Source organism: Adiantum capillus-veneris, chromosome 13 (assembly GCF_014529385.1).
Source record: "Adiantum capillus-veneris isolate H3 chromosome 13, ASM1452938v2, whole genome shotgun sequence".
Classification (NCBI taxonomy): domain Eukaryota; kingdom Viridiplantae; phylum Streptophyta; class Polypodiopsida; order Polypodiales; family Pteridaceae; genus Adiantum; species Adiantum capillus-veneris.
Window position 1 is genome coordinate 83,142,909 of NC_140943.1, and position 24,957 is coordinate 83,167,865.

General features: G+C 42.0%; 1 protein-coding gene across 1 annotated transcript in view; it reads left to right on the top strand.

The window, feature by feature from the left end:
• Positions 1 to 15,528, top strand: part of LOC147444351 (DNA repair protein RadA-like protein) — a 110,564-nt gene extending 95,036 nt beyond the window's left edge. Inside the window, exons 6-15 of the mRNA XM_086526991.1 lie at positions 8,644 to 8,751; positions 9,097 to 9,159; positions 9,289 to 9,369; positions 9,444 to 9,509; positions 9,588 to 9,743; positions 10,065 to 10,148; positions 14,212 to 14,250; positions 14,460 to 14,542; positions 14,722 to 14,794; positions 14,875 to 15,528. Coding sequence (XP_086383117.1) covers positions 8,644 to 8,751; positions 9,097 to 9,159; positions 9,289 to 9,369; positions 9,444 to 9,509; positions 9,588 to 9,743; positions 10,065 to 10,148; positions 14,212 to 14,250; positions 14,460 to 14,542; positions 14,722 to 14,794; positions 14,875 to 15,054 — 933 coding nt within the window. The 3' untranslated portion in view covers positions 15,055 to 15,528. The remainder of the gene's footprint in view (positions 1 to 8,643; positions 8,752 to 9,096; positions 9,160 to 9,288; positions 9,370 to 9,443; positions 9,510 to 9,587; positions 9,744 to 10,064; positions 10,149 to 14,211; positions 14,251 to 14,459; positions 14,543 to 14,721; positions 14,795 to 14,874) is intronic.
• The last annotated feature ends 9,429 nt before the right edge of the window (positions 15,529 to 24,957 follow it).

The following is a 24,957-nucleotide window of genomic DNA, read 5'->3' on the forward strand; positions in this document are numbered from 1 at the left end:
AAGGCCCAAAGCCTAAAAGCATCAAATACGAAAAGCTAACCCCAAAAAAACACACTTCTAAAATTTTTGGATTTTCCTAAAAATCCGCTGCGAGTTGCGGAATGTCCGTACAGGTGCCAAGTCATCATATTTTGTTGTGCAAAGTCTTTTCAGTGTGTTTCTGCTTTATTTTTAATGCCTTTATGTCACTTGGGCCCCATTGGACGGGGTCCCACAAGTTGGCGGGAACTTCTCTTTGAAAATAGCATAGTTACTGGGGAACGCCCCCTAGCCCCCATTCCGGCGTTCCGGGGGGCAGTTCCCTTCCCGAACGTTCCGAAATGTCCCGGAACGTCTGACGTTCCGGGTGGCCAGTGCAAACCGGAACGACCGTTCCGGAACGTTCCGAAACGTCCCCGGAACGGCCAACGGCTACAAACAAATTTGGCAAAAAATAAAAAAATTGAAGTAAATGTTTGGGCTTCTTTTTGAAGTGTGCAAGGCCTCAAGGACTCATAAAATGCACCCCTCTCCCCCTTTCTCTCCACAAGCTAATCCTCAAGGCTCAAGCTCTCTCCCTCTCACACTCTCAAGATCTCTCCCTCTCAAGACTCACTCTCTCAAGGCTCAAGGCTTTAAGCCTTCAAGCTCTCTTCCTCTCCCTCCCACTCTCTCAAATCTCTCTCTCTCTCTCTCTCTCTCTCTCTCTCTCTCTCTCTCTCTCTCTCATCATCTAGTCATAGCAAGGTTGAATGGTCTTCAAAACGAGTTTTTTGTGAGTATTAGAGTCAAAGCACTCTAATACTCCTTGTATTTAAACACAAGGAGCTAAAAAATGCTATATTTGGGTGTTTTTTATACCTCCCGTTCCGCGCCGTGCCCGTTCCGGACCCCTAGCCGTTCCCGTTCCGCGTTCCGGGTAACTATGGAAAATAGTCCCGCTCGGCAAGACTTTGCAAGTTGGTAAAACTTCTTTTGTTGCTTCTGCTTCTTCACTTAGGGTTTAGGCCCCTCAGTTGGGATCTGGAAGTCGGCTCGTTCTTCAATGGCTTGACACGTCAGCAATTTGTGACATCCCCCTTCTTGAAAGAAAGTAATTGTTCGCGATTACAGTATATCTACAAAACAACTCAAGTTAGCTCAATTTTTTTTTTTCGAGGGACATTCCGAGGGACAATCAATTTGCTCTTTTTTGTTAAGGAGTTGGCTTCTCCTTTCGGAACTCTTGATATTCCGGCGTAGTAAAATTAGCCATCACACCCAGAACGCACTGATCTTCCACGGGTGTCTTATTGCACTAAAATTACATACCAGGTAATCTCATCCAATTAGGAATATTTAGTGGTTGGCACATCACAATGCAATACAAATGCTCACATATGCATGTTACAAGACATAGAAACATAAAATCGCCGATGGACACTCCTCTTGCATAACCTAACAAGGTCCGGGCCGGGAGATATTCAACGACTCCCTCATCACTCCTCCCGCAAAACCTAAAAAGGTCCGAGCCGGGAGATATAGTGGCCTTTTACAACCAAACGGCCCCCAGACCGCAACCTGCATCATTTGGAGGTGCTGAGAGTAACCCACTGCTCAGACTTCTTAATACTCCTCCTGGATAACCATCCAGGTCCGGGCCGGGAGTAACAACATGTTTCAAGCATACAACCAAACGCTCCCCAGACATCCTGTCTACGTCGTTCGGAGGTTCAAACAATACCAAAACAACATTTCTCACTACTCCACCTGGGAGTAAAATCACCAATCATTGAAACCAGTATTAAAACAGAGTCAAACATTTCAAATCGGCACCATGATAGGTTCAAAACAGATACCATCCATTTCAAACAAATTCCAAACAGGATCACCAAACAAGTTCTCAAACAGATTCTCATACAAAATACAAACTTAAAAAGCAATCTCGACATCAAGCAAGCTCGAAAAGTCGACTGACTTTCCATCCTGAAACCTTCGTCAAAAATTAGGGTTAGGTTCCTTCCATGAGGTCGTAGCTGACCACAGCATGGTTCATAAGCGCTTGAATAGTCGAAACAAGCCTCGACAGACAGTGCTCCTGTGGCGGTGATGGTAGTCGCAAGATATACCAATCACACTGGACCTCCAAGGTTTTTAGCTCGAAAAGAGACACCTATTGAGAGATGTCGAGAAATTCAAGTTATAATCTGCTAGGGTTTCCATGGCAAGCATTTCAAGATACCCCACTCTGCCAGAAGTTGCACATTGAAGGAAGATGTCAGAAACCAAATAACTTCAGGTAAATATTTTCTTGAAGGCTTGTCAAGTCCTTGGAGTGTGCGTCTTGGTAGCTATAGACTTCCACCACTGCATGGCATTGCCTCTGAGAAAAATAGCAGCTCGAAACAAATCTTGGATCCTTCTCTTGCAAGTGATCTTTTTGGCTTATGTCTTGTAAGACATGAGCGGTGAAGACGAGAGTGCGCCCGATGCGCGATGAAGTAAGGGTGGGAGTGGCTAATAAGTCCGGGGTCGGAACCCGAAGGTACTTCAAATAAAATTCCAGTAGTTTTGGTTTGCTCTGTCTGCACTTTTGTAGGACCGGTGTGCTTTCAGAAAAGCACACGCTTGATGCTTTGATACCACCGTCACAAGACGGACACCACGTGCCAATAGAAAAGAACAGATTGAACAGACTTTTAGCACTTCAATAACAACCGAATTGAGAGAGAGAGAGAGAGAGAGAGAGAGAGAGAGAGAGAGAGAGAGAGAGAGAGAGAGAGAGAGAGAGAGAGAGAGAGAGAGAGAGAGAGAGAGAGAGGACGACACGAGACGAGGAGTGGCGAAGTTCCACCCCAAGAGAGCACTGGCCCCAAACGCTGGTGCCTCTTTCGGTATTTCTTTATTATTGCTGATTCGTAAAGTACAACAGCCGGGGAGCACCTTCTTTGCAATCTGCGCACTGAGGAGTGCTAGAGAGGGGCCCTAAGGCTCATATATAAAGGCCCAAAGCCTAAAAGCATCAAATACGAAAAGCTAACTGCAAAAAAACACACTTCTAAAATTTTTGGATTTTCCTAAAAATCCGCCGCGAGTTGCGGAATGTCCGTACAGGTGCCACGTCATCATATTTTGTTGTGCAAAGTCTTCTGAGTGTGTTTCTGCTTTATTTTTAATGCCTTTATGTCACTTGGGTCCCATCGGACGGGGTCCCACAAGTTGGCGGTAACTTCTCTTTAAAAATAGTCCTGCTCGGCTAGACTTTGCAAGTTGGTAAAATTTCTTCTGTTGCTTCTGCTTCTTCACTTAGGGTTTAGGCCCCTCGGCGTCGGGATCTGCAAGCCGGCTCCGTTCTTCAGTGGCTTGATACGTCAGAAATTTGTGAGAAGAGAGATGATGCATACGGACTCCATACCTCTGTAGAAGTGATGATTGGTGGGGGAGAATGCCCATGGTAGAGTGACCATGCCTCGCTTGAATCTTGGCTCAAAAACAACTGGTATAAATCCTGCTCTAGTCGAGCTAGAAACGCCCTCTTCTCCCGTTCGTACGAAATGCCGAGAAGCAATCCGTGGACTGTCTATGAGTGATGACTCCTAGAAGTCCCTCCCTCTGAAGTCAGGCTTTGGTCTCTCTGCACTCCTCGTCATACCAACTATTCTAGGGTATGCTTCCAGAACGTTGCTGCCCAGGCTCAGTGTGTGGGTATGCCTTTGCTAATGCATCCTGCAATTATATAAGTGAGTTTCTCTAGGGGTCTCCCTGAATCCTCTATGCATGAGCGTCTATAGATACCATCTATGTAGACAGAATCAGTCTCTGAAGTAAAAGTCTATATGGTATGCATGTCCGTGCCAGTCGAGCCGTGCTAAACTGGAATGAGACGATAAACGTGAGGAGCGCATGATCTATTACTATCTCTATAGGCCTGCGCCCGACTGTAAAGTTGTGAATAGAGGGTATGAAACTTGTCACGTGCACATCTAACCCTATGCGCATGTGGACAAGCTGCTTCAAGTCCAGGGTTCATGTCGTCTTAGGAAGTGTTCTGGTACCTTTGTGAGCCTGTGCGCAGGCCGTGCATCTCTAGGCACTTAAGAGTAGTTGCATTTCCTTTGGTTGCACACAACATGATCATTAGTGTTACAGTCAGTAGCCATCAGGAGCATTTTTCAGTGCACAGAACCTATTTTCCCTATTTTAGCCATTTTTCACTTAAAATGACTTTGTTGGGAAATTGTGTAGGGCAAATTTGCTAAGTTAATATAAAAGAAATCTGGCAGTCACTCAGTAGAGCAGAAGAAGCAAAGAGAGCACATGCAACCTCTTGTAGTAGGCCCTCTATCACTTCTTCTCAAGCAAGAACCTCAGAAGACTGGCGTTTTTCAGAGTCAAACCCAGCATTTTCAGCCCTGATATGTCAGGGTTTTCAGCCCAGATAGAACCAGCGTTTTTCCAGCAGATAGACCAGCGTTTTCAGCCACTGCATATCAGCATTTTCAGTCCTTGGATCCAGCAATTTCAGCCAGCCGTCGTCCTGGTCGTCGCCGCCCTCGTCGTCGCCGTCGTCTCCGACCCAGATCCTCATTGCATCATTGCATCAAGAACTTGCATCAGCACCTTGTATCAGATTTGTGCAATCAATAGCAATAGACTTCTCTCGCCATCGAGAGAGGGGCCCTTGGAGGAGGGTTTGACAACTTTTTTGGTGTCGTATTCTTCTCTCTCTATCTCTCAGTCTCAGCACCTTCATTTACAGTGTTTAGCACTTTGTTGTGATCATTTGCACACTCTCACTAAAGGAACGGAGGGCTGTCCCTTCCGTAAGTAAAAGGAAGCCTTGAGCACAGTTCGGAGCACTCATCTTGAGCAAAGTTCAACATTCACTTCCGCTGCACCTTACATTGGTATCAGAGCTTTGGCAGTGTTTTGTATCACTCAAGGAAAGAACCACAATAATTTTTTTGCTTGTTGCGGTTACACGTTACCCAAGTCCACTTGGGCGTGTCGATTCCTAATCTTGTTTTTGAAGAGTGACAAAAAACCCAAGAAAGAAGGGCTTGTCCAGCCTCCCCTTGTTTCTCTTTTCACTCATTGAGAGCGGACCGTGCACTTAGTGGCTTGCCAATCGACGTGAGGTGGGAAAAAAGCAACCTTGGTGTGAGCGCAAGGCCGCCAAGCAGTGTGCTCGCGGGAAAGAGGAGAGCTCGGGTAAGAGAAGATTCTTCTCTAACACAGATTGCAAGCTAAAGAAAGAACCTCAAGAACCCAAGAATCCAAGAACCACAAGAACCCAAGTTCCTCGTGAACTTGAGAACCCAAGACTTCAGTGCATGGTCATCATTCGAAGCGGAATGGATACTTCGCATGGAGGTGATGAGCATGGAAGTGGCGAAGAAGAATTTTCCCCACCGGAAGGTTTTTCCGACCCTCCCTCCTCCCCATCTACGCCTCTTTGTTCCAAATCCTATGGAGGCTTTCGTCAAGACGATGATGGACATATTGTTACAATAAGAAGTGCAACGCATTGCCTTGGAGTGCAAGCGTGAAGAAAGAAAGGCATCCTTGGATCGCGAATGCGAAGAAAGAACGGCATCCTTGGATCGCGAGTGTGAATAAGCGCGCTTGGCGGCCGATGAAAGAAAGGCAATCTTCGATCACGAACGCGAAGAAAGAAAAGCAGAATTGGATCGCGAGCGCGAAGAAAGAAAAGCAGAATTGGATTGCGAGCGCAAAGAAAGAAAGGCCGACTTGGAGCGTGAGCGCGAGCAAGCGCGCTTGGCGGCCAAAGCGAACAGGGTAGCTCTTTGAACGTGAGCGTGAGCAAGCGCGCTTGGCGGCCGAAGAAAGAAAGACAACTATTGATCTTGAGCGTAAGCAAACACGCGAAGCCCAACTAGTAGCGGCTGAAGACAAACGAGCGGCCTTGGAGTTAGAGCGTAAGGCATAGAAAGACCAACGCATGCAAGAGTTGGTCCTACAGGTACTCACCTCGAAACCCGAGCCGATCAAAGATGTTGGTGGTTCATCAAGTGGCGCAAGCCGAGATACGGACTCCAACAACCCCGTCACCGAGAAGTTGACATTCAATAAGTATGACGGTAAGATGGATGCTAGCGTTATTCATTCTTGGTTGCATGCTTATTTTGCGACAACTAAGAAGACAGGGAATAGCAAGGTTTTAACGGTAGCCATGTACCTTGCTGGTGATGCCATTAATTGGTATCACGCATGGCAAGAGGCATAGTTGGCCGCGCACCTATAGGAAGCCGAGGAAGACGTGTCCCTTTCCTTCAATTGGGCCAATTTCCAAGACGAGCTCAAGGCGCGGTTTGTGCCTCCTCAGTACGTAGCGCGGTTGAAAGAAGATTGGCGCAATCTCAAGCAGAATGGTATGCCAGTCATGTATTTTTCTAACCGTGTTTTGCAGCTCGGCACCCAATTACGCAAATCGGATGATGAGCGCAAAGAGGCTTTCCTTTTTGGGTTGGAAGAATATATCAAGTTCGATGTAGAAGTCTTCGACCCCGCGGATCTCAACAAGGCGGTAGCAATTGCTCTCTCCCAAGAGATGAAGCACAAAAAAGGAAAGCCTAAGGAGAACAAGTCGTCTCAAAGTATCTCTCAGACTTCTTACATTAAATGCCAAAATTGACTCTCCCATGATTATTTGTACTGAGGAGGGTCTGCATTCTTTGCCTCTCATTTCTCATGTGCAGGTAAAGCGTGAATTTACAACGAGGAGCACAAGCGGCATTCAGTTATGTCTCTCTAGTTACCCAGAGCATTCAGGCTCCAGACACATATTCAACTTTGTTTCCCAAGTTAAGCATCTCTTTTTGCAGGATGATCTTCCATCTGTCTGCCACCTGAGCGGCCGAAGGACCATTGCATCGAGCTTATGGAGGGGGCACAGTCTGTCAGTAAAACTCCCTACCGTTTGAACAAGACACAGGAAGAAGAGTTAGAGCGGCAACTCACGGAGTTGGTGGCTAGAGGATTCATACGTCCTAGTGTAAGGCCTTTTGCTACTCTTATTTTGTTTGTCCGCAAGAAGGATGGTTCGTCTCGTTTGTGTGTTGATTATAGGGCTTGCTCATCTCTCTGAACAATCTAAATGAGGGGCTGAAGCTCCTTCCTGAATAGGACTGCCATAGCTCCTGACCCACGTCCTCTATGCGTCGATCTCACATCGTGCCTACAAGTAGTCTCAATGGTATCCCGTCACTCTACGTAATGTGCCGCTGGGAGTCTGATGTGTCTCCATGTAAAAAAAAAGTCTCTTCCCTTGAAGCTATCCTCAAATGCGTATACATCTAGTTGCATTGATCCATTACAGTTCCATGCTGCCATTTTAAGGTTGGTCCCATGGGTCTCGCACCGTCATGCAGTGCGTTTTTCCAACACTACTCTCCCTCCCTTATAGAAAGCAATTTTCCTTTTCTCCCTTGCCGCCTTGATCTTTGGCATCAGCTCTTGCATGTGTGCTACTTGTGTTAGAGTGAGGTCATCACCCTCAAAATTGCCAGACAATACCATTTTCAACCTTTAATGTTGGCACTTACACATTACTCACCAGCAAGGCACACACTTGAAGTGTATTTTTAAAGTGACGTGCATGCAGTTTGAGCAGCATAGACACTTCAACAATATGACAATGTGATGAGTCAAATCCCCTCCAAGAGCTTTGTGCTTGGTGGAGCTACCACTCAAGATTCTAAGTCCATGTTCATACTTCATTTGCTCACTAATAGCAAAGGGGCTGATTGCTCCCAGATTTACTATTGAGCACAGGCAAAATCAAGTTTTGTGGAATAGTTACCCATACTGTGCTCACTTTATTACAATTGCACTCTCTATTACCCTTGTTGTCAGTCATAAACTTTCTTGATCCTATTTATTTACAATGTCCGTGATTCAAGCTCTCAACCAAGTAATTAGAGTAAGGCATGGTAGCTGCATATTAGGTTCATTGCTGGATTTTTGTGATCTGATCCTCAATTGTCGGACAAACTCGCCTTTTAAGGGTGCTATTGATGGCAAAGCTGGCTTATTTCTCTTGCTCAGAAAACTGCCAGCAGTGCAGTAGAACACAACCATGAAACTGAAAGAAAAAATTACTAACGAGCTTCCAAGAGGAGGTTCATAGTGGCTCACTTTGATAGAAACTCAAGTCTAGGTTTTGAAAGTGCCTTAACTTCTCCATTAGATGGAGCATTAACAATCCGTCATAGGTATTGCTGGCTGTCCGCCTCGGATGTGCGTATTCTGAGCACAATCTAGCGTTTCCTTGTAATTCTTATTTTTTAAGGTGGTGGTTTTTTTTTGGTTTTCCAGCTTATCTGGCCAAATTGCAGTAGGCAAACTCTTTACTTTCAGCAGCTCATCCAGTTTCATAGGAGCAACAGAGTTTGACATGGTCAACCATTTCAATCAAGTTTTTGAAACTAAGAGGAGCTTGTATCATCACGTTCTTTTCCCTTTTTAATCAATGTTGTCTTCATTAAATCTGTTTGAACCTTTGATCAAAGCCTTTGCTTTTAGGATGAAAGTGGCTTGTTTGTTTTCTGCTGAGGTTAAGGGTTCTGACAACTGAGATTTGACATTGCCTGCTTCTTTACTCTGTTATCTTGGTGAAGGAATTGCCTCGTTCTCCTGAATGGATTTCTTTTTTGTTTTCTCCAGCTCATCTTGAGGGAAATCCAGCAATTAAGGCCTCGTGCGGTGGTAATTGACTCTATACAAACCATATACTTGCCAGAGGCAGTAGGTAGCGCAGGAAGTGTTGTCCAGGTAGCTCTGAACTTTTCAAAATATCTGTTATTATGCTGCTTGCAACTAAGGGAAAGTTTAAACGCAATGCATTCTTACCCAGCAATTGTCTTGAGCGTTTAAAGCCCATTGCATGATAACGACTTCTTACTATGATACATTCCACATGTAGTAGTTAAGTATTAAATAGATGCAAGAATATGGTATGTATCCTAAGTGCCTTTCTTTCTCCCTGTCTCTGTACCCTTGGGTGCACAACTAATCTGAGTCGTGAAAGTGATGTCTGCGTGGTTTTATGTTGTATGACTTTCCTTCAAGTTTTTGCGATCTGCTTATATGAAATTCAAAGCCTGTAGAGTCGTGCAGGTGAGGGAATGTGCAGCTGCGCTCTTACGAATTGCCAAGAGAAATCAGCTTCCAATTTTTTTGGTGAGGCATTGGTGTTTTATGAGTAATTTTCTCTTTATCAAGCATTCTGGTCGTCCATTTTTTAATGTGGAGAGGACGGTCTTGTCGTAAGTGTTGCTTTGCTGAGGTGCTCCTTGCTAGCTTTTATAGGTGGGTCATGTCACACGGAGTGGAGACATTGCTGGACCTCGTGTTTTGGAGCATATAGTTGATGTTGTCTTATATCTGGAGGTTGGTTAATGCAATTCAATATCACTGACTCTAACAATTTTTGGCATGAGGATTCAATTGGCTGGTCTTGTCAGGGAGAAAATGGACTATCTCATCGTATATTGAGAGTTGTCAAGAATCGTTTTGGCTCTACTGATGAGGTATGTGCCCTGTTTTACTTATGTTTTTATTTAATTACAAACCTTACATAGAGATATTTGTGGGGAATTTTTTTTCAGGTTGGTGTGTTTGAAATGGTAGAAAATGGCCTGGCAGTGGTTGAAAATCCCAGCCAGTTGTTTTTAAGTCAGAGAGAAGAAGAATCGGGTGGCCCAGTATCAGGTGCTATAGCTGTGACCATGGAGGGCTCACGACCATTCTTAGTAGAAATCCAGGTCATGTTTTGCTATTACCGTCAAAGTTCGTCTGTTGATGGTTCAGGAGTATTAGACGAGTAGCTAATCAGTGCATCATTTTTGTGCAACTCGGGCTGTCTTTACGTTCAGTTCAGAAGTCCCTTCTTCCTTGTGTGGCACTTAGGGACCTATATAGATCTATCAATGTTTCACTTATGCAATGCTAATTCAATCAATAATTGCCCTGTGCACCACTGCCACCTGCGATTTTATGCATCTAAAACCTTGTTACTGCTTCTCTGTTGATGCAAGACATACTACTATGAAGCTCATTTGTGTGGTTTTAAATTGTCTCTGCAGGCACTTTGCACTGGGTCAACTAGTCATTTTATCAAACACTCTGTGAATGGGTTGGATCCTCAAAGGCTACATATGATTTTGGCGGTATTATTTTACCTTATCCAAATCTGTTTCACATTTTAGATGAAAAGACGTGGGTGTAGGGGTATACAAGATGATCTGCATCTTGGAAGTGGACACATTGCAATGGGAATCTGAGCTTATAACCAAGATCCATGAAGTGACACCTTATCCTGATGTTTGCTTGTATGGGGTTGCACCCCCCTCACTTTCTCCCTTCTCCTTTTGGAATATGAAATATATTGAAATGCTTGGAACAACATGTTAGAGTCTGAGCACAAATTGATGTTACAAACTCTAGGATGTGGAAGAAGGCTAGGCTGAAGTCGGCATTAATTATTTGTTGCTTGTTATTTAATCAGATCACTGCATGGTCACGGTGTTCCATGGGAACCTGTAGGATCTCTATATGAGGATCTTTCTTCTGGGTGGTGAGATGGTTGTAGTAGGTGAAACGTTCAAGTACCTTGGCATCGATGTAGACTCGACCTTCTCCATTGAACGCATCGTCAAGGAGCGAGCGGACAAGGGTAGGAAAAGCCTATTCGCATGCCAACACCTGCTGCAAACCGAGCCATCCCAATCTGGTCTTGACTAATTGTGTTTAAGGCGTGCGTGTACCCAGTGATTTGTTATGGCGTAGAAATTATGGGGGCCCACGATCAGCGTGTCCTTCACTCTTTGCGGCGCCTCGTCGTCATCAGGATGCGAATGTTACTCGGGAAGGGAGCAAGGTCAACCTCTGTAGGGACGACAATTCTCCACCATGAGTTTAACATCCCACCCGTACCTGCTTTTTGTGGGGGACGACGAGCAAGGGCTTTTGACAAGTACCACTCGGTTTCATCCGTCTGGATAGGCTCCTTGGTAAATAAGAAGCCTAAGAACCAACCGTTCAAGAAGCGGACTGGGACGACAAGAACCCAGAATTGGATGAATAAGTATATCCCAGCGGCTGACTTTAGCTCAGTCTGCTACCATGCATGGGACAAGAGGCATTCGTGCTTGGCATTGGAGCCCTATAAGACGACCGACTTTGAACAAACATGTGGATACCTACTGCAGCTCAATAGGAGCACTGTCATGAATAGGAAAGAAGAGAGAGTGCTGGCTCTCGCTAGAGTTGGTGGACTCAAACTGGTAGATAGTTGGAGGCGCGGACACAGTATTTGCTCGCTGTGCGCCTAGTTAGAGGGTCGTTCGCTTTTGCTTTTGCTGGTGTCTTGCTTGGCAATTGATGATTCTAGGGGGCACTGGCTAAACTGATTCAACTCCACCTTCAATGATATCGACCCGCCGTTGGACCGTGAAGAAAGGACCGTTATCCTCCTTGGTGGGGAGGCTCGCGGGAAGAGGCTGCCCTTTTGGGTACGCTGTGATTTGCACTTCAAGAATGGAACCGCAGGGCACGTGCTTATGGCGAAGTTCCTCGGTGAGGTCGTACCCAGCGATAAGTTACTTGGAGGAGGCAACTCCGAAGGGAAGACCGAAGCAAGTCCCGCAGTACCTGGGCCTCTGCACAGAGGTACTTGGTTGCTGTCACGCCCATAACTAGTCAGCGAGATGGGTCTCTCAGGGCACTGCACTAAGAATGTAGATAATTTTGGCCTCTTGGGAAAGAAAAGCCTCACGTAGTCCAGAGGAAACTAGTGACAAAAGCGTCTGCCCTAGGAGCTTGGGTGCATAGTCTTGGTCGTTCTTCTTGTGCACTTTTTTGGTGTATGAGGGGAACGGCCGGGAGTGCCCAACCCGACTCCTAAAACAAAACAAAATAAAATCTGCCGTCGTTCAATTCAGGTTTAGGAAGGAACGTGACAAAGTCTGAGCACAAATTGATGTCACAAACTCTACCAAGTGGAAGAAGGCAGAAGTCGGCATTAATTATCTGTTCCATTTTATTTAATTAGATCAATGCCATCGTTCGATTCAGGTTTTGGTTTCCTTCCTGTTTTGTTATATATTTCAAGGTCTAAAACGCTGTTAGTAAAACAAGACAGACGAATTAGGGTATATGCCATATGGACTATTAAAGTTTCATAGAAAGTCTGATGATTTTCTCTCCCCTTGAGAAGTTGGTATAGCACATTCAAGATAATAAATGTCATCGCACTTGGAATATTTAAGCAATCACTACATTAACCTTGAGCCTGAATACGAGATCCCCATGGCATCTCACAATTATACAATGCCCCTACAACACTTGATGATAATGAGTGAAGTGTATGGAGTGGCAAGGATGTTGATCAACTCCTAGTGTGTGGGGTTGTGCCCCTCCATTTTGGGCTGATGCTAGTTATGAGAGAACTTGTGGGACCACTTCGAGTTGTGTTTGCTGCGATGCTATATGCAATGATGCTTGTTCGTTGTTGCCCACCAGGAGGCAAGTCATCCACTGAGTTCAGCCATATCTTGACTGAAGTCCCAGTGTGTACAGGAAATTGTAAATATAGGAGCTAGCCCACATTCTACTCTGAATGTCTTGCCAAAACTCCTTGGTGACAGCAAGACTCAATGGAAGTTCCTATGATAATGCTCTAAACATTTAAAATCCTTCTGCCCAGTTGTGGTGACTACATGATAGAAGCTGTATCTGAGCTGTTAGCTGGACCAAAAGGATCGTGCTAGAATCAGTAATGTGGTCGCATTGAATTTTTGCTGGTGGTCTCCTGTTCCAGGATCTATAGCTTACATCTGCAACCTGTAGGCTGGGATAATACTAAGGTAATGGATAGTTCTTCACACACACACTGCGACCTGTAGGCTGACTTCACACACACATTTTTTTTAATAATAATATTAGATGGAAATACTAATGGGAAACCTCAAAGTGAGGGAAACCCATAGAAAACATTACATGTGGCAAATCAGAAACAATTAAAGTAAAGCTCATAATGGAAGAGAGCTCATCCAAGTCAAGGGCAAATTTAAGAGTGTTGAAGAGAGGTTTTGAAGAGGAATACATAATCCACCTGAACCTGCTGAAACATGAGAAAAGTATGTGCTCTCCAAACTGTCCATAGCACCCAAAATCTGACCCAAGCAAAGAAGTATGCCTACGGCTGAAGCAGAGGCGGAAGCACTTCAAAAAAACGCCAAAAATATCGACCAAAAGGTATCCCAGGGAAATGAGTGCGAAGGCATGTAGAGATGTAATCCACAAATCAATGCATATGAGGACAATATCACAATAAATGTGGAATAGTCTCAATGCCGGCACCACAACGAACACATCGTGAGGAAGTGATTCCTCTGGAGCGAAGAAATCTGCCAGTTCGGAGAGCCCCAATGATACATCTCCACATAAACAATGGCTCTTTCAGGGGAAGTTTAGCATGCCACACTTTCATGACTTTACTGCGCCAGCATGTACCTTTATTCATATTCCATACCATATTGCAATGTTCCGCTAGCCAAGAAGATGACTGCAAATGGCAATATACCTTTTTCGCAGATAAAGAGAGGATAGAGGAACCAACATAAATCCAATCACAAAGTCGATCCTCAACAATGAACTACGGAATAAGAGGTCTAGAATCAACAATATCCTTGATCTCACACACACACACACACACACACACACACACACACACACACACACACACACACACACAGCGTGACCTGTAGGCTGGGATCGGACTAAGGTGAGAGTTAGTACTAAGCTTACATCTGCGACCTGTAGGCTGGGATAATACTAATTCTTGGCTTCACTCACACACACAAACACACACACATGCAAGCAAAAAAATGCTCCTGAACCCCCCAAACCCCCCCCGCCCCCCCCAAAAAAAAAAAGTGCATTCAAGAAATCTCACAACACGAGGGTACGAGTAGCAGAAATGTGATGCGGACCCCAAGTGTCTTCTCTGGAGTTAAAGAGCATAAGAGGTAGAGTTGTCAAGTTTTCTCTGTGCATGCATGCCTGTACAGTTACCTCCAGGCTTAAAGTACAGTAAAGGTGTTATAGTTTATCATAGATGGATTTTGAAAGGGCTGATAGAACTAAGTGACTATCCGCCTACATTGGCTCAGTTTGTAAGATGTATTTTCCTCGATTTCAAGTCAAGCGTATTGTCTTTGTGTGTTGCAGGTTCTCTCCAAACTAGCAGGGGTGAAGGTTGAACATCAGGTAAGAACCTTGTTCTGTTTCAGCTCTCATCTGTGCAGAAACTAGTTGTTGGTGTTGCTGAAAGTAACTCAACCAACACAGTATTGTAGATACTTCGAACTTTATGGTGGAAGACGAGAGGGGATTTAAGGCTACCTTAAGAGCTTTATTATAAAACATGTGCGAGGTTTCCCACAAATTTTGTTCTCACAACTCTTTTCTGTTTTCAGAATGTACTTATTAATATAGTGGGCGGGCTTCAAGTACGTGAGCCAGCTGTTGATTTAGCTGTGGCTGTATCAATTTGTAGTAGGTAAGTTCTAAATAATCTATTGAGGGACTTAAAAGCCTGATGAGAATCCCACTTTTTTGCAAATTAATTGGATATCCTTCTTTCAAAATATGTTTTCATGTGAATGTGTATCTTCAATGATACAAATCTTTTGGTGCACAAGTGCATGCTAAAGAAGCTCCATGATATTTGAAATGCAGTTACTTGGACCGACAGATCCCACATGACATGGCATTTATAGGAGAAATTGGCCTTGGTGGTGAAATAAGACCGGTAAGCCGGATTTTGTAAAAGTAGGTATAATCCCTGTTCCACTTATTCATTTTGCATCGAATATCGTGATGTTTGTGCAGGTGAAACAGCTTGATAAGCGAATTTCTGAAGTAAGCAAACTTGGTTTCAAGCGTTGCATAATACCTAAAGCGGCAGAGAAGGCAGTGAGAGTGAGTTTAGTGGAGTCAGTCAAGCTTGTTCATTGTGCAACTATTCAAGAAGTGATTCAAAAAATAGTGGACACATTTTCTCCGGTCTAGCAAGAGGGGTGTGACATTCTGTTGAACGTGTCGAGAAAACAGCTTGCTTTTGGAAAAATCCAACCATTCTAAGGAGGAAGTTAGTTCACATTGTTTCCTTCTTCAGGTGCCTTGTTAAAGTATATGAATCAGATAAAAAGAGCCTTTTGATAACAATGCTTGGAGCTATGCAACCACAGTGGGCCCAACATCTGGAGTCCTCCAATTTCAGGCAAATATCTACCTTTCTTACAGCCATCTTATTGGCAGTAGGTCTCACATACAATTGACTGCCGAATTGAGCTTTCTACACCCATCATTGGTCTTAAGAGTCTTTAGTACTTGTGATGGAGTGCATAGATGTATCTTTTGAGCCCATTTGAGGGAAAGTGATGTTGTGTACATAGATAACGCGGACACGAGACAGCTACAACTTATTTGATGTATATATTATTCTTTTTTATGGTTACAAAGGGTCCCCTCCATTTAGCTTGATTACAGTAACGAAACGACATTCTGATGTGCTGTTATTGTAGCATAAAGGGATCAAAAGATAGGATATCTAAGGTCAAATTTTAATGCTTGTATGGCTCACATTGCTACCTTTACTTTATCCATTTTTGTGTACTTGAGCCACGTCAATCGCTTGCTCCATGTTTGGACGGAAAAGGTTGCAAACAGAGGTATAAATAAGTTAAAGATGTTAGAAATTGAGCAAGGAAATATCACTAGACAACAAGAACAAAAATAAAATAGGAAATTTGTTGAGCAAGTAGAAACAACAATACATACAAGAGAAGTGAAAGAGGAAATATTTGAACTTAAGACTATACTGATGTATTGTGTAGCAAACTTGGCCCATGGTCTACGTATGGAATATGTTGTGTGGATGGAAGTTTTGATATCTCACCATTGTCACTATGCACATTCTGTAATTCCTTTGACTTTTGCCACATCCTTGTAGGTCATTACATGTCTATTAATATACATGATGCCATAATTCAACAATACAATATGTTCAAGGAAATATAAGGGTCTAATCACTTTTGAACCGCCCTTCTTTTTTTTTAATAGAAATGACCTGCAATAATTTCAGAATGCCATCAAATGCACCAAAAATATGAGAAGTGCTATCAGAATAACCATTGGAAGATTCAGTGATGTAAATGCAAACACATATTGGAGCTTTTTAGTTTGAAACTTTCAAACAAGATATTTACACTTGTATTCACATATTCTGAAGGTTTATAGTTGTACAAAGTCACAAGTTTGTAGTCTTATGACCAACGTTCCAATAATATGAGTACCAAGGACAACTAGTAGAAGCTACCCATAGCCAATGATGACTTGTTGAGATGAGAATGAAAGCCCCATCAATGAAATATGAACAATTGCATCTTAAACAAAGCATGACTAGAACCACAACCCTACATAAAGCACGATCTTAACCATATTGGTAGAGCAGAATACAAAAGAGACCATTATTGGAACAATTAATGGAAATAAAGTCATGACAAGGAGATCATAACCAAAAATGGATGTAGCGTAATTTGCATTACCATTTTCATTAGCACGTTGGAACATATCCCAAAGAGTGGCTCACTTGTGCAAACCAGTTGCAATAATCAATTGATCTATAACAAAGTTTTAAAGATTTCAAAGCCACGACAAGGTGGCATTGAAACAACTCATAGGGCATACACATATGGCTCCATACACATTTTATGGTACAAAATATGGAACCACTCAAAACTCTTTTCTAATTGCCAACTAAAGCTTGTGGTTTTGGGATTCAACCATCCTACAAAAGGACAAACAAGGATAAAAGAACATAGAAATTATGCTAAATTTATCCTTAATTACACAAGCACAAAGAAAGCATGCCTTAAATTACCTTCGACTTACCCCCAGTGACGTTTGAATCTCCGTGTGTGTCCCCTCGTGTGGTTCCATACGCCATGAATCCTCAGGTCTTCCGTCTATAAATCCATGCCCCTCTTCGTAGAAAGACTTCTTGTCCTCATTCCTTACTTGCATGGTGTTAGGCATGCAAGCCTTTGTTATGTTAAATCTATAATTTAGTAAGGTAACCTTATAGCCCTTTAAAAACAAATCTTCCTCTCAAAGGCATTATCCTTTTCTTTCTTGAATTGTAGTGCTTCTCCATCTACTCCAAGAGTGCATAGAAGCCATGGCTAATGCATATCACTCCTTTGTATATGTTATAGACATTACCCCGCTCCTTTTTGTTATAAACATAAAAGCAAAATGTCAAAACTCAAACAAGGTATTATTGATTAGCACCGAAAGAGTGATGAAATCACCTACAAAAGAGGCACGAAAGTTGTCCCAATTGTAGCTTCCAAGATGTAATTTTCCCACACCCGCCACCATTGATTTAGTCCTCTTGTTGATCATACCTTTGAAGGTTCAAAGAGTGCAGTAGATTCTCTACCTCGTTCCTCCTAGTCCATATGGGAAGGCTTGTTGCAGCCTTGTTTAACCGCAATTATTATCACATCGTGTAGTTAGTGTGCCACACACCCCACCATCTTATCTCTTCTTGGTAAATTTGAGACCACCTTGCTCCCCTATGATGGGCTAAACTTGGAGCATATCCTCATATCATTCTTTCTTATTCTCCTCATCTAATCTGAGAACAATATTATGGTGTCACAAGTAACATTTTTGGCAAATTCGACAAATCCTCACCTTGATCTTTCAATCACCTCTTGAAACATCAAGTTCAACACATGGTATGCCTAGATAACTTCTCTCCCACATAACTGGTATGGGGTGGTGAAGAAGAGGATCATTGTCGGTGGTACTAAATTTGGCAATGCATACATGGAATGTGAAACTGTCTTTGAAATATAGCAGAGTAGAATTTCATTAATGCATTGCATATACCCAATATTACAAAGAACTTATTTGTTGTGGGCATGGGTTGTAGGTTAGGTCTGAATTAGATGGTTTACATGTGGAAGAATACAAAGAAGAATGGAAGGCTCACTGTGCATATACGGAAAAAATTGCCATGATGTACAACCTACTTCATTTGAAGATTTAGGGATGAAAATTAGAAGCAGGCTATGAATGAGAAGATGGATGCCCTTGATGCTAATGAGACATGGGACTTTGTATCATTGCCAAAAGAAAATCATGTGATTATTTATAATCAAGCTTACCAGGTGAAACACAATGCAAATGGCTTAGTGAGAAGGTACATTGTAGCAAAGGGTTATGCACAGACCTATGGCATTGATTATGAGAATATCTTTAGCCTTATGGTGCTATTATACATACCAATATTGTAGTGGCTCCATCAAATGGTTGGGTTTTGCATTCGATGGACGTGAAGATTGTGTTCTTGAATAATGACTCGTAAGAAAAGGTGTATATGGAGCAGCCAAATGTATATGAGGATGTGAAACATCTTGAATATGTAACTAAGCTAAGGAAAACACCTTATGGACTAAAGTAAGGACCAAGAGGTTTGCATGAGAGGATTGTAGCATAATTGGCAACCATTGGGTTTTGTAGGGATGATGCAAATCATCTTTTTTTGTGAGGGAGACTGAGATAAGTATTGTGGTCGTATGCATTATGTGGATGAGTTGGTTGTTGGTGGCAATCATGAGGCTAAAGTTGAGCATGTAAAGAGTGTCTTGAAACAAGATCTTGACATGAAGGATTTGGGAGAGTTGCAATATTTTTTGAGCATCGGGATTATACACACAAAAGAGGGCTATCACAAAGAAAATATGCATATGCTGTCAAAGTATGATTATAAGCCTATTGTTGTGCCCTTAGATCAAAATTGTAAGGACAGTGCGGGTGATGTAATTGAGAGTGCCACTAGGTACAACAAGATTGTGGATAGTTGATCTACTTGACAATTTCATGACCATAATTGAGTTAAGCGACTGAGTTGGAGCGCTAGCTTATGCAGCTTTCTAGGAAGCCACATTTGGATGCAATGAGGTGCACATTGTGCTACGTTGGATTATGCATTGTGTTATGATGCTGATATCATGTTGCAACTTTATGACTATGTAGATGGATATTGGGCTAGTAATCTATTTGATTGGTGATCTACTAACAAGTTCATGTTCTTATTTGAAAGTGGAACTATCACATGGAGCAGCAAGAAGCAATCCACTATTGCTTCTTTTGAGTACAAGACTGAGTACAAGGGTGCTACAATGGCAGCATGGTAGATGCTAAAAAAGGCTTGTAGGTCACGATACTTGCTCTTCTTCATCTCCCTCATGCTGCTGGATCTGCCATCACTTGGATATTTTTCACACACAGAATTTATTTAATTATTATTTTGTTTTGCCAAAGTATTTAGCAAGAGGGATTTCTCATAGGCTTTCATGCCTTTGGGAAGTTCTCAAAGCTTCAGAGAAGCTCTCATCGTAGAGGATGGGCAAAAAGGTTTGATGCAAGATTTATTGGTTTTTTTACTACACATTTGAGGTGTTTTGCAAGAGCACTTTGCTAGATGAAGTATAATCCAAAGATAGATGAAAAAGTGAGACCTTTGTGGAGTTCATGTTTTGGTAGTTAGAAAAGAATACTTGATGAATCTATGGCACCTTTGCTTCATGGTTGAGGGTTGTGCTTACCCAAATCTTGTTGTAAATCTAAAACATTTTGTCCATAAATTGTCAAATAGATTATATGATGCATCTAGTTCATCCATAAGCAATACACGTATGCAATCTAATTGTCAATATCTTGCATAGCCCCATAGATGTGATGAGATAAATTTCATGCCTATATTTTGACCCTATCCTTGCTATGAACAATGGTTCATTTAGTGAAAAGAAATTATTGCTGCCAACATTGAAATCAAACCAACCTTTAATAGGCCTTGCCATGAGAGAGGAACTATATGACACATTATGTGTAAGTTGAAAAATACTTTGTCCTTGTTAGTCTTCTCATTGGTGGCCTTGTGATACCATCCTAGTCCCATAAATTTTTGATTGAACTTTCCCTCCTATACATCTCATGTCATACCCATGGACTTTGATACATGGCACTTTTTTGTCATCTGCAAGTCCAAAATCTAATCCATCACTTGATGAATCTGCATTAGTATGTAACCATTCCAATTTCCAAAAGGTATTTCTTCAAGAGTGGGAGCAGTAAGTTTTTCTTACTTAGGACGTCTTGTTTGAGATAGGCTCTTCTATTAGTATGAGATCCAGGTAGAGGTTCCTTTTGACCAAAGGGGCAATCTCTTTAGAGGTTACTATTGTAACTTTGATTGCAATCATCTAGTTCTACAAAGTTTAATCTTCACTACAAGCATAGATATCCATGTATGAGTACCACATTTGGTATTTTCCAAGTGAACCAGTAGACCTGATGCAAGTTTCAATTAGGAAAACATTGATGTTCTTAGGAAGAAGCTTTCCATCGATGGTAGGGAGAAAAATCTCCTCTAAGGGTGAAGTAATGTCACGACAAAGGGTAGGACAAGGTCCTAGACAAGACCGGCTTGCATGCTATGAATAGGGATCTTATAAAGATAGGGCCATTGGACATCTATAAGAGAAGTTGATTGGGAGGAGAAGAGGCATGCAAAGTCCTCTTAGTCCTTACATATGACAACGTAAAATCTGGCAAATAAATGCTCTGTTAAAGAACAAAGGTACATAATAACAAGTAAAAATTCATTCAAAGTGAGAGAGTAGTAGAAGCTATGCCACAATCACTAGTATCAATTCAAAAAAACAAAAAACAAATCTTTATTAAGCAACAAGTTATTATTCAATGTCTCTACACAAGGACTAATATGATTTAAGATGCTATACACATCTTAGCTGACAAATCCAATGTCATAGGATATTCAACAGACATGAGCTTCATGAATTATAGTATCTTGGTCATCTCCCAACTATTCTTTTGTAAATAACTAACATAATAGTCCTTATACAAAGGTCCTAGTCATATAGTAAACATAATAATCCTTGAATGTAGATCCTAGACATAGACTGTTTCAACCTACCAATTATAAAAAAGTAATCACAATGTTATACCTAAAAAAGTATAGCTCACCACAAATCTAGCATGAAATGACACATCTATAAGAATTTACAAAAATGACGCAACCTACCCACTATTGACCAAACACTAGATTAGAGATGGTTTGACCTATCCTTGCAAGGGACAAAGGTGGGAAATGTGTAAGAAACTAATCGAGACAACTCGAGAATTGATAGAGCCTATATCATTCAACCTATCTCCAAAAACAAAAGAATAGAGAGTTGAACTTGAAACACCTAAGGCGAAGAGTTTTGGAACATCCCCCTAAAAAAAAAACCATATATATTAGTAAGCTATAAGTTAATTTGATCCATTCTCACTTGTGACCTTGAATATAGCCATGCATTCTCACAAGCTCGTGTGGGCCAAATGCTGGTTTCCACATAAAGGCTGTAATAAAAAACTGATGAACCACTTTGGTATGTGTTGCTTTCACATTGGAATAATGAGAAGAGGATTCTAGTGGAAGCAATTGCACCATGTGCACAATTTTTTTCTTACCGTGAGTAGCAGATGTTGGAATTGTTTGAAGCTTGATAGCTAATTAGAGCTCGACTCAGAGTAATTAAATTGGAAATTTGAGCATCAAATGAGCTAGTCAAATCTATTAATGGTTCAAATATTTAGATATTAGATGACCAGATGGAAAAGAATCAGACAAAGCAAACTTCAGATAACAGATTTAGATGAGATTGGCATCAGACCTCAATCAAATGATTGGAATAAAATGAAAAGAAAAGTTAACATTGTGAGACATTGAATGAGAGACAAATCAAAAGGTAGTTGATTGCAGAACATAGTTTAGAGTACAATTGGAAACATATTGTTCAGATTCAGATTTAGATACAAGGTTCAGAAATACAATGAAATGAAGACTGATAGCTTGGGGATGGTTATCATTTAGAATGATACAAAGTACAAATGATGAGATAAACGGGCATTGTCTATAACTGTTGGCAGTGAGATTTCTTCTTGGATGTTGTTTTGCCAATGTATAGTATAGAGCCACTGCTTCCTTCATATGAAACAACTCAACTCCCACCATCCATATTCCTCCTCCCCATTCTTAAATTTGGCATATTTAAAATCTTAGATGTAGAGGGCTTCATCTTTTGTGTTTGCCCTTCTTCTTGTCTAGTGCTTTCTTCATTGCTAGCTTCTAGATTACACTGGGTGGCATATGAGCAAATGGAGTTGGTGGCCCACAATTTTATTGATTGGTTCATGTTGTCTAATAACCATATCATTCTAAGGAATATTGGAGGCCTCATTATCCTTCACGAGTGTTATTAAATATCCTCTTGCTCTAGTTTCTCACTTTGGGTGGTCATCATATCAACGTCATAAGGTGTGAGCCGATGCCATTCCTTCATGTTTGGATCAGGTATTGTTTTCGTTCCCTTTGTCAATCTAGATCTGGCCAACTTGTGACATATTGATGTGGTTTCCATCCACCTAGCTGAATCTGGTTGATTTACTTTGATTCTAGGTTTGAACAAAATCTTAGAAGTTTCCCTAAATTGAGGCTCAATCAGTTGGGTGGATCAACTAGATTCACCCAGCTAGATTTGGCTGATTTACTTTGATTCTAGCTTTTAATAGAATCTCATCCACTTCCATAAAGTAAGGCTCATGTCTAGCCCTATCAAGTAGATCCTTCTTTGGAATCTTTGATGCTTGGATGTACAGCTATAGTGTATATTAGCACAAGCACCAGATATAGACACACATAGAATATTGCAACTACCCTTTAGGCTATCAAACACACACACAAACTTGGTCACTTCAGTCTACCTAGGCTACTTCTTTCGTAATTTGCACACACTTCACTCATGCTTTGGTATCAATAGTGTGATCTGTTGGTTATACTATCTTGTGTGATGCTCACTCTCTCTCTCTCTCTCTCTCTCTCTCTCTCTCTCTCTCTCTCTCTCTCTCTCTCTCTCTCTCTCTCTCTCTCTCTCTCTCTCTCGGTCTCTACATTTACCTATGAGTGCTTCACTATGAACTATGACTTGACTCTATCCTCTCGGTATGTAATCCACTTGGGGTTTGGGATTTTTTCTCAATGGATGATAGTTTATACCCTTCTTTAATCCCCATGAAAGTTCTATGCTAATGAGAGTTGTTGGCTAAAGAGAGAGAGAGAGAGAGAGAGAGAGAGAGAGAGAGAGAGAGAGAGAGAGAGAGAGAATGAAAAATGAAATGTTATATTAAAGTATTCAAAAGGCCAAAATGACATTGAAACCAAAAAGTTACAACGTGGTGAATCCGATACAATGTCTAAGTACCAAAAATAAAAAAGGTACTGAAAAAAGGGGTACTATAGAATCCTAAACTGCTAGATGTGAATTGAGCAGCTAGCTTGAACTGTGTAGGATATGAGTAGGGGGGTATTAACCCTCACGCACATTCCTATCACCTACAACGGACATTGTATTATTTATTTGGTAGAGTCAGGTACCGGGCTTGTTGGTCCAATAGGAAAAGGGTAAGAGTGATCGCCGATGAGAGGCGCACTCTAATTGGAACACTCAAGGGATTAGTTGGCTAAGAATGGACACCCAAGTGTGAATGGGGCGAGCTCATATAAAAGTCAACTAAACCTAAAATTCACTCATTCTCTCATTTGTGCAATTGAAGAGTGCTCTTGCTCCATCTCCATCTTCTTCTTCTTCTTCATCTCCTTGTGTGTGTGTGTATGCGAGAGAGAGAGAGAGAGAGAGAGAGAGAGAGAGAGAGAGTGCGATCGAGCATTGCGGTAGCACGAGGCGGTTGAGCGCGGCGTAGCGGCGTCTCCCTCTTCTTCGTGGCGAGGAATCCTCCACGACGGCAAGCGTAGAGCGGTGAGTGACACACCATCGCCATCTTTGAGCTTACTAGTTTAGGCTTGTTGTGTGCTTGGAGCCATTTGTGGCTCGCACATGGTGTATCGACAAGTTCCTTGCATTGACACGTGCGACATACGTGCACAGGTGAAAGTAGTAATTGAGGGCTAATACAATACATTGTGTGTGTGTGTGTGTGTGTGTGTGTGTGTGGAGATATAACGGGTAGGATCTGATACAAAGGTTGGTACAAGACGAAAAAGGTGTACAATCCCCTAAAGTGCTAAATCGCAAGAGATCCATCATCGATCGCTAGCAGATCTCATAAACTCCTCCATGGTTAATATTCTAGTAGGGCATTATGCGTATCAGGCCAAAGTGATCCAAATCCTTTGATGTAGCCTCCAGTGATCCTATGTAGTCCTTCGTAGTCGTGGGTGCCTAGATCTCCCTAGATCGATCGTTCATCGTGTCACTGGTGTGAGGAGAATGTGAGCTCTGCTGTGGTAGCTTCTCCTCCGATTGCCCAATGTCCGCTCTAAAGAAGCTTATGTTAACTGAGCCGACGTCAGTTAATAGGAGCTGCTAAAGATCGAAGCCTTATGAATGCACATCGAAGATGAATATGAAGAAGCAATGAAGATTGGAGTTACACTCTTTTCACATTTTTCCAAAATGGCCATGTATTGTAAATTCCCAATTTATTTAGCCATTGTGATAATTGTAACGTGTTACGAACTCAATAAGAGTTATAAGATGTAAAGAATAGATCATTTAGTGTACCTAGGTTGCACATACAGTAAGTTGCGAAGCCTCAAAGGTCTTGGGTACCGAACATTACACATTTTTGACCTTTTCTAAGGTATAAACTCCAACTTTGTAAAGTTTTGATTAAGTTTTGGATAAATACACAACATGAGTTAACGACGCTCACTTCTCTCTTCTCATGCTTCCTACTCCCTTGTCGGTTGTCACATTGCAGTATTGTCTGTTGTGTTGCAACCGCAGGTAAGAGCTCTACGTATTGACGTAAACA